This window comes from Erithacus rubecula (assembly GCF_903797595.1).
Source record: "Erithacus rubecula genome assembly, chromosome: 5".
In the NCBI taxonomy this organism is placed as follows: domain Eukaryota; kingdom Metazoa; phylum Chordata; class Aves; order Passeriformes; family Muscicapidae; genus Erithacus; species Erithacus rubecula.
The window spans coordinates 41,071,315-41,086,582 of NC_136687.1; the positions used below are offsets into that span (position 1 = coordinate 41,071,315).

The 15,268-nt window shown below is 39.7% G+C and overlaps 1 protein-coding gene across 2 annotated transcripts in view; it reads right to left on the reverse strand.

Annotated features, from left to right (window-relative positions):
• The window catches only part of MND1 (meiotic nuclear divisions 1), a 41,143-nt gene extending 26,879 nt beyond the window's left edge, over positions 1-14,264 (reverse strand). Inside the window, exons 1-4 of one of the 2 annotated variants that reach the window (XM_079306759.1) lie at positions 14,206-14,264; positions 12,396-12,461; positions 11,544-11,601; positions 9,395-9,543 (exon numbers count right to left, since the gene is read on the reverse strand). In XM_079306759.1, the coding sequence (XP_079162885.1) occupies positions 9,395-9,543; positions 11,544-11,601; positions 12,396-12,461; positions 14,206-14,208 (276 nt within the window). In that variant the 5' untranslated portion in view covers positions 14,209-14,264. Of the gene's footprint in view, positions 1-9,394; positions 9,544-11,543; positions 11,602-12,395; positions 12,462-13,901; positions 14,134-14,205 lie in introns of those variants that run through there. The other variant, XM_079306760.1, reaches the window with a different exon arrangement.
• Between the last annotated feature and the right edge of the window lie 1,004 nt (positions 14,265-15,268).

The window sequence follows — 15,268 nt, forward strand, 5'->3', positions numbered from 1 at the left end:
TCATCAAGAGCCTGAATACATTCCCCTCCCTCATAACACAATATATTTGCTATTCAAAATCACAGGAGACTACACTGATTTTTTCAAGTAAATAACACTTGCTCCTAAACATCTTACTACTAATCCTGCCAATGTGTAAGTTCTGTATTTTTAAAGAGGTACTGAAGAGATAACAAGTGCAAAATGTTTAGCTTAGCACTGTAATATGTCAGTGATTTAAAAAAAGTATCAGAGGCTCATGCTAAGTAAGTGAAATTTTTTTTCCAGAGGACTAAACTGAAAAAATATCTGACTCTCCATACAACTGTCTGACAAAGCACTACAAAGAATATCATACTACTGTATGAAATATCATACAGTAAATTAGGCATGGCTCTGTTCTCAGGCCATATTGAATATGAGATGAGTCCTTTTTTCTTGGCAAATAAAATGTGGGGCATTCAGAAGAAACAAATGAGAAATCCTTCCTCTACAGGAACCTTCACCCATCCATATACAAACCTGATATTGTTACCTGCAAATTTTTTTTAATATTACTATAGAGCAAATTCCTCTAAATTAAAAGTATTCTAATTAAATTATTTTCCATCTTTTTAGATTTGCCATAATAATTAAGGTGATTTAGAGAAAATGTCTTGTCAAGAGCTTTGGTTTTGCTTCATTCATTTGCAACACCATTTGATAAATAGTGGTTGTGCAACAAAAAATAACTGCTCAAGACAGCCTCCTTAAAAGATGAAAAGGTGAAAGAAACAGTTGTGCAGGCTAAATGAAAGAACTGAATTTCTGTGGCTGCTTTCAAAGTTGGTGTAATTGGCACAACCTGAGGGATAGATGGCTGTCAACTCAGATACAAATATCAAGTACACCCCAATCAAACTAAAAAAAACCCAAACCAACAAAAAAACAACTGAAACACCTCATTTAACACTGTTTCACAAATGTGGGCAATCTAATAAGGAAAGCTGAAAGAACTTCAAAAGACATTCACATACTGACAGAACTACAGAAAATTTTCATACCTGGACATGAAGGATATGCTTGTTTCTGCATATTAGGGTATTTAATAAACCTACAAAGTCCAAGGTAGTTAACAGGTCTGTTCAAAGCAAAAAGAATACAAAAATATATTTTCCCTTGGAAAGAAAGGGAGAGAATGGAGAGAAGTTTTCATTTTTCCCTAAAGGGTTTTTAAAGATTGCTATCCTAAGCAGCTGGACTATAGTCTGACAATGCCTTCAGGGATGAAGTAGAGATAGGGACAAGTCAAAACACAATATTCATCCAACATTCCCCAAGTTCACATTCTGTTTAAAGACTTAAAAAACAAAATCGAACTTTATTCCACAGACTTTTAAAAATGCCCAAATTCTACACAGAGATATTAGCAGCAAAATAAAAAACCTCAGTAAAACACATCCATCAAATTTCAGAGTTTTGACAGCAGTTTTACATACTCATTCTTTATGCCAATTTTGTCATTTTTAAGTAATGCTTAGACAGATCACCAAGTCCAACTCATCTCCAATTTCTGATACAAAGAAGAGTCTTTCATGGAACTACCATGTGTTCAAAAAGAATGTTTGGCTGTGACAAGAAAGACCTTTTCCTCTAAAGCCTCTCTGCATCAAAATATCACGTTTTGGTTTTATACTCTGGGGTTTTTGTTTGTTTGTTTTTTAATGTTATTCCTTTCAGAAGAGGAAAATTCTACAAAGTGAGACTTCTATAATTGCTTGCTGGTAGTTTTCATTTCTGCATGCATGCTCATTTTCTGAATTAAAATACGCTATATTAATTGAATAACAAGATTTTAAGGTGAAAGTCAAAGTTCAAATTAAACAGAACTACAACTCACTGTCTCCATCAAATCTAGCTTTGAAAATAGTATTGGCTGCCTACCACTAGGCTGGAAGCTCCTGGCCTTACAGTGCAGGCAAACTTCCAAACAACACAGAACATTTAAGCCTTTAAAGTTTCTTGGGATGCTGGTTTTCTGCTGATCTGCTGAACTGTCATTCCCACCTGCCATGCTGACTGTGGGGCATAGGGAGAAGTACAGGGCTGTGTCTCTGCCAGACCTGACTAGGCTTCTGCAGTGAGAGCAGTGTTATTATTTCCAGTTTCTTTTCCTTTCACATTAACAATTTCACTGCAATGCCAGGAGTGGAGCCAGCAACCAGAACGCAAAGCTTGTCAGAAAAGTAAACTGCGTGATGATATTACCTAAAAAATTCAGTGTCACATACTACCCTGTTTAAAAAACCTAGTGGTTTTCCTGCATTATATCAGAATTAATATTAATATACATCCTTGTTAGTATAGTAGGAATCTTCCTTCAAACCTATGTTAAAATCTTTAGGGTTATTACAGAGAGTTTCTTAGAAATTGCTCTTAAATCACGCCAATTTTACTTTATGCTCATCAAGAAGGAAGGAGAGGAAAACTTACACTTCACAGTTGCCATCAAAATACTTACATATTAACAGCAAGTAAAAACATGAATTTCAACTAATGAACACCAAATTATGAAGTTGTTTAATTCCAACAGAAGCCTCCAGAGCACCGTATTTTCAGAAATCTGCCATGGCAGCAGTAACTAAGCATCTCTCCAGGGCTTTATAGCATGCCCTAAAACGTAATTCCAGAAGACTCCAATAAGTTACAGAATTAGAAGAGTCTTCTCTGATGGATATTTTGACTTAGTAAATGCAGACTCATTTTAAGATATCACCATTTTTCAAGTGTAAGATGCAGAGGTAACAAAAATCATGGACTATTCTAACAAAGTTTTATTAGTATTATTCAGGAGACTAATAGAGAGAATAAGCCTTACAGGATCAATGAACAAACAGACATAGATATAATCAACATATTCACAATGCTTAAATAATGCGAATTCTCATCCTCTTGCGCTTATTACTATAGCTCCCCCTGGATGGTTTGAAGTGATTTAGTCATACCATAACAGCTCTGCAACAGGCCATTTCTTTATGAGTCTAGTCTTCCAGTACAAATAAAACCTACAGGTCAGCGAAAGCCAGAAGGCAGAAGGTAGGAGGGGTCACTAGTTGTCTCTGTTAGGAGAGTAACTACTATGCAAGAGAAAAAAAAAAAAAAGTGAGCCAGCACAGAATAGAATCACCCAGTTCACTGAGGCTGCAGACTACCAAAATGATCAGGGCAATCCAAGGAAGAATAACTAAGTAAATAAATAAACAAACAGAAAGATAAATGACATGTCCTCAAATAAGAGGGGAAAAAAGAATGATCAGCATGTATATGGGAAGACTGTTCTAATAGCTTAGTCAACACACTGGGATCCTGTCTACATATTACAGAATAATAGAATGGTAAGGGTTGGAAGGGATCTTAAGGACCACCCAGTCCCAACTCCCACTGTCATGGTTAGGGACACGTCCCACTAGACCACATTGCTCAAGGCCTTATAATGGGCATTAAAAGAAAGGCCTCTTCAATCAGAATTTTATTTTTCCTGGAAAGGAACAATTTATTACATTTTTTGCAACGTAATAAAATTAAATTCAAAGCACACATATGTCTAAATTAATGAATAAGAAAAATGTCTAAATAAGTAATTCCTAATGTAAGTCACACACATTAATTGTAAACATTCTGAGGTACTTCTCTGGTTTTGAGGACAGTACTTTAACCATGCTACCTACTCCCTAAAATTAATAAAATATATATGAAAAAGATAATGATAAACTTTTTTAATGTACTACAGCAATGCTTAAGGTCATGATAAACCTTAAGACATTTTATGCCTGCTAGTCCATTTTTTCAACAAATAGACAAAGAATTTTTAAAACACACTGAATACACCCCAAAAATAAACTATTCTATCAAAAGTATTAAGCCATGGATTCCAAAGATGTTGGACACATACCTCTGGGAATAGCTCATCATTACTGAGGCAAAAAAAAAAAAACCAAAAAAAAACCCAAACAGTGAGACCCAGCATTCATAAGCATCAGAGGCTAAAAACTTCAATAGAGACCTAAGGTGTGTGAGGTGCTCTGCTAAGAGCAGATGCCGCACCATCTGCTGAGGACATTTCTACAAAACAATGCCAAAAGCTTGCTCCACAGAACTAGATCCCACAGGCCTCCCTGCTGATGCAAAGCTCCATTCAAGATACAAAACTTGTCAACTTCCAAGCACCATTAGGCCTGCTACCCCTCACTGCACATCCGTCATCTCCAGGAATTTGTACTTCAGTTCAGGATTGGTTACTTTTAGCCAGCCACTGCTGAGCACCTGCACTTAACTGCAGTCCAGAATCAACCTCCAAACCGTGTGGAAATACCCCAACAACTGATTGAGTCAATTGCATGAAGGAGGAAGCTGCTCACACTGGAACAATAGGGACAGCAGAAGCTTCCTGAGCTTCAGTCAGTGGTTTCAAGCAGATTTATTCAGCAACTTTCCATCACAGTATTTAAGGAGGAAAAATATATCCAAAAGGATAGAAATAAACTAAGCTGTATCTTTAAAGAACTTTCTGATGGTTAAAACTCTAAATTTTTTGTGTGCGTTCTAAACAAAGAAAGTTCTCTCCTTTTAGTCATGTTGTCAAATATCTTCAGGAGGTTTCAAGCCAGATTACTTAAAATACGAATATTCTTTTTCCATTAACTCCTTTAAAACAATGTGCATTCCTAACATAAGCATTTCCTAATACAGCATTGCTTTTTTACTACAATTAATTCTTTCACTTTCACATTTCAATGCTCATTAGCACAAACAATTTAATACATATGAAGTCACTTGATTTCAATAAATTCACTCCTGGCCAGAGGGGTTTTTTGGTTTTTTTAAACTAGCTAGCAAATGTGAGCAGGATGTACCTGGATCAAATTCTGCCCTTGGTTCAATATACAAGTCACGGGAAGTGAAAACCCCTCCTTTTACCAACCCTAGGGCAGGGATTTAATGAATTAAACATCAACTAATCTTTTCTATCTTAACTAACACTGGCCCAATGCAAAGCTTAGTGGGAGAAAAAAATTGCCAGAAACTCTCAAGTCTCTTGGCCATGTGTATGTTGAAGCAAGCACAGGGAACATCACAGAATATCCATCCTGTATCCTGCTCTAAAAAGATTGTGTTCAATCTTTGCTGCAGTGCAAGGTGACACTATTTTGCTCTCAATTGGAACAGCAGCTCTAACAGTTTTGGCTGTTAAACCTTCCCTTGCAAAAGACTCAGAACACAAAAGATTAACCCACAAGAAAGCAACACCATGACAAATGAGACAACAACACAGCTAAATGAGCAGCTGTTAACTGAACAGTGAAATGAACAGCACACTAAGGAAACTAAGTGGTTGATTCCCCATGCTACTGGAGTACAGTGCTCATAGTACTTTCAATAGTTACACTAGCAACCACATCTTTGAAGTGCTTAGTATTTCAGGTCCCTCTTAGCATAGGTATGTGCTTTGCCCATCATCTGTGTTTTGCCTCAGACACAGATGAAAAAATGAAAGAAAATCTAAGCTGAATCTAAGGCTACATCAGAAAGATTTCTCTTTTCCTCACTCACAACTGTTATGCCAAGAATAAATATCTTGTTTTGTCAAACTATAACTGATCATAGGTAATTCCAGGCTTCTGAATCCAACAGCCAAAAAAATATTTAAAAAGAAGATCACATCATTTCACCATTTCATAGGGAAGGAAGATTATTCCCTCAGTAAAGCTTCAAAAGTTCTCTTGACAGGTGAGGTTGCATTAAAAATTTCTGCATTTGTAACACACACTCTTGCTCTTGTTTCACCATCTCATACCTGTACCCAATCTAACCAAATGCAACTTCCACATGCAAACAAACCAAATGTGTGTATAAACTCATCTCACCAAAATGCAGCTTCCAATATACTTCACTTCTTTAGTGGTCCTCTTCACAGATGCAAAATATATATATATATATATAACCAAGAGGTGAAGACTAAGCACCTGACAGAAAGCATAAATCTTTAGGAGCAACTATGCCACTGCAAAATAAATCAATACAAAATCCAAAGGGACCTACTTAGCAACTCTCCCTTTACTGGAGAGTTACTGGAGGAAATAATTCCAGCAGATGCTACACAAAGTAAAGACAATTGCTATCCTTGCTTTTCAGAAAAACAGGAAGAGGCCCAAGCAGTAACTTGGGGTTAGAGGGCACCACTAAGATCCTAATTAGATCAGGACGAGGTCTGCAATATATTACGTCAGGGATCAGTGCCCCTCTCCAAACACCAGCCTTCACAAAAGCAAGCCAAAAGATGGGGTCAGGCAGGGAAGCTGCTTCAGCATTGTTTTTAATTGCGGTATCTCTGCACACTGATGATGTAATTAATCCTTCCTGGACCTCTAAAGTGCAGCTTTAAACATCCACACAAAACCGGCTTGATCTTCATTATGAATACTGAGTCAGACTTCTTTGCTTCTGGATCTCTAAGACATGGTATAGCTGAATAATCACTAAAACATATGAAACAAAAAAAAAAAGTTTCAAGAACATCTCTTAAAACAGCCTCCCACAATCACAAGTTCTGTAAAATGCAGAATGCTATGAGCAACTTGGCTGTAACATTCTGAAGTACCAAGGTATGCAGGCAGAAGGTCCTGTAGCAAGACCAACTCGTCAAACATAAGTCTCAGTGCTTTTAATTAATAGAGGAATTTGCATCGTGAAGAAGCTTATTCTGTTCCTTCATATTATTTCCAAGTGACAGTTCAGCATTTGGGATCACTCCTTTCCCTTGACTATCTACCCATGCCCTCAGGAAACAAAGATAATGCCTCCTGGTAAACAGCCTTAATTGAAGCATGAACAGAACTGCTGGATTTTTAAACATGTTTTAAGTAAGGCAGCTTGATTCCGGCTTTCAACTGCTGAACAAAGATACCAACTCGTGTAGTTAACAATCAATCTGGACAACACACAGAGAGAAAACACATCTCTCAGCACGCCACAAGCTCTATATGGGAATGATTAAAGACATGCAACGTGCAACAGAAATAATAACTAACTCTTTTTCTCTGCTTTGTATATTCTGACCAGTGATAGTCAGTGACTAGATTCAGAAGCCATTAAGAAAATCTGTATGTGTGCAGATCAAGAGGAGGAAACACCAAAGGAACAAATTTGAATTCACAAGACAGAACCTGCTATCATCTTGTAAAAACATTGAGAGCTTTTCATTGAAAATGCCACCTTTCCACAGTGTCAGAGAAGTTATTTTCAGCTAGTGAAAATGCTTTTCCCTGAAATGCTGAAACACTTCCAGTCTCATTAGAAAAGAAAAGTAATTGAAGAGAAGCACTTTTAAGGACTCATAGCATCATCTAAAGACAGATCTCACATCAATAAGCCTCTATGCCAAGAGCAGGGCTTGGATTGCAAATAAGGTTCTGGTAATAAAACTATTTCTGGAACAGTTTTATATTGCGGTATTGGTCATATCAGAATAGTGCATTTCTACATAGAAATAACATCATAAATCAATAATTACATGCCTATTACTCTTTCCCAATAGTGTGTTCATGTAAGTAAAAGTATATTTCAGCTACTTGACTATAATATGAAGCATGAGCAACAACAAAGAAGATCCAAGAGCAAATCATCTGCATTCAATGAAACAGTGGCACCAGAGTTTGGTGAACAAAGCAGGAGTTTTGGAAGACATCTGTTCAATTTCTCAGTTGGCAATTGATGTGCTGGCAGAGTAAGTAGCCTTGTCGAAAGCTTGTGTGAATGTACTAATAAGTTGATTAATTTTACTAGGAAGTTCAGTTCCAAGTCAGTCCAGAGTTAAACTAATCTGTTTCAGATCTGTTTCACTGGAGTAAGAGCCAGTGCATTGTTACACAAGTCCATAAAAATTAATTCAAGACCAGTTGTGCCAGGTTAAGTCCATGCCTGAAAATAGTACAACCATAGTCAGCTACTCCTTTTTCAATTCAAGACGGGGGGAAATAAGCATTTTTCCTTTAATTATTTCGATATAACTGTATAAATATAAAGAAATAGCTGAAGTTGACAACACTGTACATAAGACAGCAATGCCTGATATTCATTCAGGGCTATGCCTGAAGAAAATAATGGCTGTAAAAATTTTAGGATGCTACCAGTGAAACTGCATAAATTCTAACGATTCTTTGATGAAAGAACATAATGCTGAATAATCATAGGAAGAACTGGCAGTGCTGCGGTACCACATGGTCTCATAAACCTCATTTGTTCATCTTGTTCCATTGCAAATAAACTGATGCATAGATGCTTTCTCACTCCCTTTAGAAGCAGAAAGACAGTTCCCAAAAAGTAGGAAAGAACCAGATCAATAGAACTGCAGTGTTGCAACAAAAGATGTCCTGCACTTCTGAAGAACATCTTCTTCTCCCCCTGTCCTCTGCCCTGGTAAGGCATCCTCAGAAGTGCTCTGCCCTGTTCTGGGCTGCCCAGTTCAAGAAAGACAAGCAGTTACTGTAGAGGGTTCAGCAGAGGGGAATGGATATGAGGAAAGGACTGGATATAAATACCTTAAGGGCAGGTGTCCAGAGGATGGAGCCAGACTCTTTACATGGTTTTAGTTTTACATGGTCTCTTTGGTTTCGCAAGGCCCAGCAAAAAGACAAGGGGCAACTGGCACAAACACGAAGTTATACATAAGTAAGAGAAAAAACTTATTTTCTTTGAGGATGACAGAGCACTGGAACAGGCTGTCCAGGGTGATCACCGACTCTCCTTCTCTGGAGATACTCCAGATCCACCTGGACGTGACCATGTACAACCTTCTCCTGGTGAATCTGCTTTAGTAGGGAATTGGACTAGATCTCCAGAAGTCCCTTCCAACCCCAACCATTCCTTGATTCTGTGATTCATGACCAATTTGCTCTGTTCTCCTGCTAAAGATGCAGTATGAGATTACAGAAGCGCTCACAAATTAAGCCACCAATAAAAGCAGATGAAAATATAATGGCTAAGTAGAAACCATTGCCTCATTTACTCAGGTTATGCATTCCAACTGTCATCACTTTTAGGCTATTACCACATGATGGCCTATATTATAGAAAAGACACAAAAACATGCTACCTTTGAGTTCTTAAATGATGCTTTGTGTCATGACTAGCATGCTTTCAGCAGCAAGTAGACAAGTTTTCTCAAGCTCCAACAAAAACCTGCAAAGTTTTCCTGACATAATAGTAAGATAATAACAATAACAATGCCCTACCATGAATAACAGATAATTTCTATAGTAAAATCTCTGTGTGTGGACATGTACATTTGTACATATGAGATATAAACAAGACTAACAAGGGGGTATAATAAAAAACAAACCAATTCAGATGAACAAGTGTTTTCCATAAAAGAGATTTACCTGAGACTCTAACTCCTCCAATTTATGCTTCCTGGCATGAAGAGCTTTACTGGGAAATGCCCAGAAATAATTGGAAGTTCCAATTCTATCAGTGTCCACCATGCCATCATCAACAAGGCTTTGCAGAATCTCTTTCACTGACATCGAGGCTAATAAAAGCAAAAACTTCAAATTAGAATTGCACAGCAGCTGGACTAATGGAGAATTATGAATACCACAAGCCACCATCTACGATCATCTGCATTTTTCTCCAGTGTTAGCTAGCTGGAAGATTTCACAAGGACAATGTGCCCAAAGTTTCACTTGAAGGGATGAATCTCTGAAATCAGCAGTCTGCTCCTAAACACTGCTATTCTGCACATCTGCTATCAGATGTTCACAAAACACTGCTTATGAGTATTGCACAAAATACATACATTCTACACTACAATACCATAACAAACCCCTGAAAGGTATCTGAGAAGCTGTTTTGCAATCTTAATCCTAGCTTGGATTAATTTGTTTAAGTTTCTTGATTGGGAGGATAACTACATTTCACTTTGTAATGTTTAACAAAGTATCTCATAGCAGCAGAAGCACTAGAGCCATCTGTCTACAGACTCAGGAAGGACAGATTCTGATCTTGATTATATTTACTTCCAATACAAAACATTGTCTACACTCACAAGTATCAGCATTTCTGAACACAACTGATCATTTCCTGTCAAACCTGTGGTACAATTCACCCTTTAAAAAAATGGTACCTGTTCAACAAAGCTAAGTATCCTCAGGTGTTGGAGATATAAAGACTTTTGAACCCAATTATGGGTTTTGGTACCTGATGTTCAATTTCAAGACCACAGCAGGGGTCCCATATCTTTTGGAAGCTATAGGCTGGATGTCAGGATGGAAGCAGGTTAGCAATTTTTTCTCTTCAGAGTAACTGGGGCTTAGGTTGTGTGGCTAAATGCCCTCATATGCAGAGACAGGATGAATTTGGACTACTCAAAGGTGTTAATGACTTTAGAAACTCTAAACTCAAATTTACTGGAAATTTCAACTAAACATATGCATTGACAAACCAAACAAGACAGCACCACATCTCTTCAGAAGCCCATTAATGCCTCTGTTAGCTGCTGACACAACTGAAAAACTCTGCTCTGTGATATTCACATCTGTAGCTCTCTCAGCAAGTTCATTTACTCTTGCAGTGCCGCTAGAGAAAGACAGAGGTAACTACACAAACATTATGTTTTGCCTCCCTTTTGTCAATCAGCCTAGAAGGAAAATTAATAAGGAACATACAAAACAATTCAAGAGCATAGCTAAATCTTCTTGGACCTAATCCTAAACCAATGGATCGCATCATAAAGGTTTTTATAGAAAAAAACAAACCCCTTCCATTTATAGCTGTCCAGCCATTTTTGGAGGGAATAAGATCAAGATTACATTACCCATGTTTATTTGGACTAGCATTTTAAACATTTGTGATATTACAGCAGATATTTAATACCTGAGTGCAAACAAGGTAAAGGACTTGTCAAGCCTCTAAAGGGGGAAAATGATGCCTTGTGTTTTAGTTTCTGCATTTTTCAGATTCTCTGCTGCTTGGTGTGTAACTCTGAAACTTCGTATTAGGTGCTATCACAGGGTACCTAGACAAAACAAACCCTTCTGAGCTAAAGAATCAAGGACAACCAGTACTCAAAAAAGCAAAAACAATAGCAAAGGGAAGGGGGCAAGCCACGTGGCTGAGACTGTGGTTGAACAAATGACTCCAATATTCATTATAAAAGTGTAAAAACTGGTGACCAGGTTTCATCTTGGATTTGATTTAGGTGTAGCCCCAGCCAGGCTCTTGCACTGCCCAAAGTGTATCCTTTCAATAAATACCTATTTTATTCTTTTTGCTCTGTCAAGTTTCTGTTCCAGGCCAGCCTTTTCAGGCATACACTAAAAGTCACTGCAAGTCAGGCAGCTCAGAGCCTAAGCAAGCCCCCATCCCACATCACTTTTAACACTACAGCCCTGAAACGGACAAGTCTCCCATTCTAGCTTTTCTCTTCTTAAAAATCACAAACCTAAGAATGCAGCCAGGAAAATTTACACTATAGGACGTGTTCCAAAACTGATTACTTGCTCAAGAGAAGTAACTTTGATAAACACTTACTAATCCCTTTTTCCTTTGGAGCAATCTTCTCTAGATCCTTCAATTGGAAGACATCTTTCTGTGCAAAACATAAAAGACACTTCAGTTCCAAATGACAGCACCATCTGAGCTTTTTACACTAAATCAATGGCAACAAAAGCAAATAGGATATACATTGTATGTTTTGGTTTTGCAAGGGAAATAGCCTACATGTTCCTCAACAGAACTGGAACATTTTGATAATTAAATAGTAAGAAAAACACTATTATTGTAACAAGCCATGCTCTTTCCTTTCGTGATCTGAAGTCCTTATATGTCATCTCAAATTAGACTATGAAGTCCTTAAAGCCCAGGTTAGACTGTCAGCACAGATGCACCACACTGCTCAAGTACTCGAGTGTCACAGTATTTTTTTCTAAAAGATAAAACATGGTGTATTACATGTGCCACTAACACTATTGTAGCTCAGCTTTAGGATCTCCAGGTTTCTCCTCCCCAGGGACCCTTTCCAACTTTGCTCTCAGTTTTTCTAAAGCTCAGATTTCTTCCTCCTCCCATAAAATACAGTGAGATACTTCCCAATTTCCTGCTGTCCTCTCTTATGGTAACAGACTCAAAATGAGATGTGCATAGATAGCACATGAAGAATTTAACACCACCAGTGCACCTTCATTTCTTGGCTCCACCAGGGAATGAGGCACCTGATCAGAAGTTAAATGAATGAAGTTTTGCCCCTGTAATTTACACCCTGATGTCACAGGGCATCAGTGAAATGCATGCCAGGATATAAAGTTCAGCTACATCTACAGTTAAGCTCCTTTTAGGACCTGTCTTCCCACCAATGTAAATGCAGGACAGTTACAAGTTACTTACAGTTTCAAAAAATATCTCCATCATGCGGGCCCTCTTCTCTTCAAAATTCAGACCCTTTTTCTTGGACTAGAACAGGGAAAAAAACAAAACCAAACTAACACATTCACAAAAATGTTTAATAACCCTTAAAAAGATAAGCAGTACTTTCTGTTTGTTGGTTAGGTTTTTTTTTTTAAGAATTGCTTTCTATGTTGTGATATACAGACAGTAGTGTGAGCTGTAGGCCATTCAGGTCTTTCTAAGGAGATAAAGAGCATTTTGAAGTATGTCTTTCTTCACAGGTCCTAACCAACTTTACAATTTCAAGGTTGCATTTTAAAAACTGAACAGTTTCCTCTGATCACTATCAGAGATGCTATTTTAATATGCCTCTTATAAAATTAGGATATAAAATATTTCACAGAGGATTGGAGTATTATTAATAGCATTTAGCATAATCCTCAACAACCCAAAAGCAGCAGCCACAATGTGAGTTTGCAGTTTCCCCTTGCCCTACTCCCTGATTCATACACTGTGTGCAGCTACAAAAAAGGGAAAGAGGGATAGAAAGGGCCAAACAGGATGTTGGCAGGAAAAGGTCTCATTGTAAAAAACAATTTAAAAAAAGGCATATTGTTGCCATAAGTCAGTGGAAGTGGGTAATCTAATAAGATGCTTTGAGAAAGACATGGTTATGTTTCCAAGTTTCCAACAGAAAGAAGTCAACATCATTTTAATAGCTGCTTCCTTCTTAAAAAGGAACACAATCAGGCAGCACACAACACTTAAAATATACACCAAGAGCAAAATGGCCAGACTGATTTAATTTTAAAAAACAAACGTAAAAGCTAGCTTATGCAGCTGTAATACAGAAACAGGAACAGAAGCAATTCAATACCATACTTAACAAAGAGCACCATTACTTTTTTTTTAGGTCCCCCCCTCCACTCTTTTAGCCAGCAACACCCTAGGTCAGCACTGCTGTCTCCTACAACGTCACTACATTGCAGGATTAGAACCTGGAGCTGCCATGAACATTCAGGTAGGAGTATGAACAGAAAGCCGGCGGATTTAAATTCCACCTCCTGCCTCCTCGAAGAGCCCTGACACCGTCAGCAGCACAGGAACAAAACGCACGATGAGGAATGTAAGCGGCGTTTCTGGAAGCACGTGTTTGTAGCTACACCCCTCTGACGTAAGTTTCCCACTGCCACTCCAGCAAAAAGAGCGAAACAACGAAGCCGGGCACTCTCGATGAACGTTATTAACTTTCAAGTTAATTTCTCCCTCCTACCTCAGTGGCAGGCATTCCTCAACACAAATATTAACTACACCACGAACATCCATTTCGGTGGTGCTCCCGCTACCGCAGGCGTAAGAATGCGTTGTTGTGAGCGCACTCGTGCACATCTGAGACTCGCTCTGCCCGCTCCCATCTCCACGCAGCCGCAGCCTGAGGCTCAGAGGTTCAGCCTGACCACACCTGGGCTCCCGTGTCCCGGAGCAAGCAGCGGGACACTGTGCCACCTCGAGCCACAGCCACGGCGCTGTGGCTACTCTTTCAGGAGCCTGTTCATTTACATCGCTCTTTAACAACCCAAAGGTACCGCCCACGCCGTGCTGACGCTTCACCCCCCGAACCGGCACTGCGGGGCCTTCCTAGAGCGGGAGCCCCGCTCCCCTCAAGAGGCACCAGGGCGGAGGGATAGCGAGGCGCGGGCGGCCACCACCCGCCATCACAGCGGTCGCGGCTGCCCCTGCAGCCCCACAGTCTTTGCGGACCCTCGGGAAGGAAGGCGGGAGGAGACGGAGGGCGGGCAGCCCCGCTTACCATGTCGCAGGCGGGCGGCGCGGTTTGGTGCCGGCGCCACCGGGCGGGAAAAGGCGGGAGGGAGGCCGCGTGCGCAGCGCTGCCTGCCGTCCGCCCCGCCCGGCGCGCGGCCCTCGCCGCCCTCACGGCGGCGGCGGCGGGAGCGGGAGCAGGAGCAGGGCGGGTGCTGTAGACGCGGCTGTTTCTGCCGCCGCCGCCGCCAACGTACGCCCGGTTTTTGTTTGGTTTTTTTATTTGTTCGTTTTGGTTAGGGTTTTTTTATCGTTGAGGTTTTGTGTTGTTTTTTTACCAGCCGGGTGGTGCCGTATAATAAAACTGAGGGCACGAAAAGAATGCGTTAACCGTGGTCTAACACGACGTGTGTTGTGCGCCTGGCCTGTAACAGGAGCCACCGTACGTGGAAAAAAAGCCTTCACTGCCCATGTAAGGGAAGGGCCTGGCCACGTCTGGTGTTGCTTGAAACAGTTGTTCGTTGTGATGACTGTTCTAGCAACTTAATTGCTGATAGCTTGTTTTGATTATTATTTGTGTCAGCTGTGGCTTCATTTCTGCCATACTAAATCAAGAGTTTAAATTCAAGCAAATGAAAACATGCAAGCAGTTTGGGCTGTTCCTGTGGAGATTTTCAATGCCTTTTGCAAGGTGACCCCTTCTGTGAAACATGGGGTTCTTTTCCATGTAGCACATGATGTCATTCCTCATTGTGCACACCGGCGTATTACTAAAATTGAAATGCAAATTAGAAAAGACATTTTTAATACAATGCTTTTTGTTCTTTCTCATGTGCATCATGTTTTCAACTTGCTAACTCAGGATGTAAGCTGTTGGTACACCCCCTCATCTGCTGTTGAGGGCTCATATTGTGTCTCCCTGCCATTTCCTTTGGCCAGCCCTCAAAGCAACTATGTCCCCATGTTCCCTGTGACAGTTCTTTTTCTCCTATCACCCTCACCACTGCAATCCAAGGATCTGGGCCCCTTCCTACCACTTCACAGCCTGAAACAAAACCAAGCTCCACTGTTTTTTCTACTGCTGCCAAGCAAATGGTTGCTGCAACATTTGC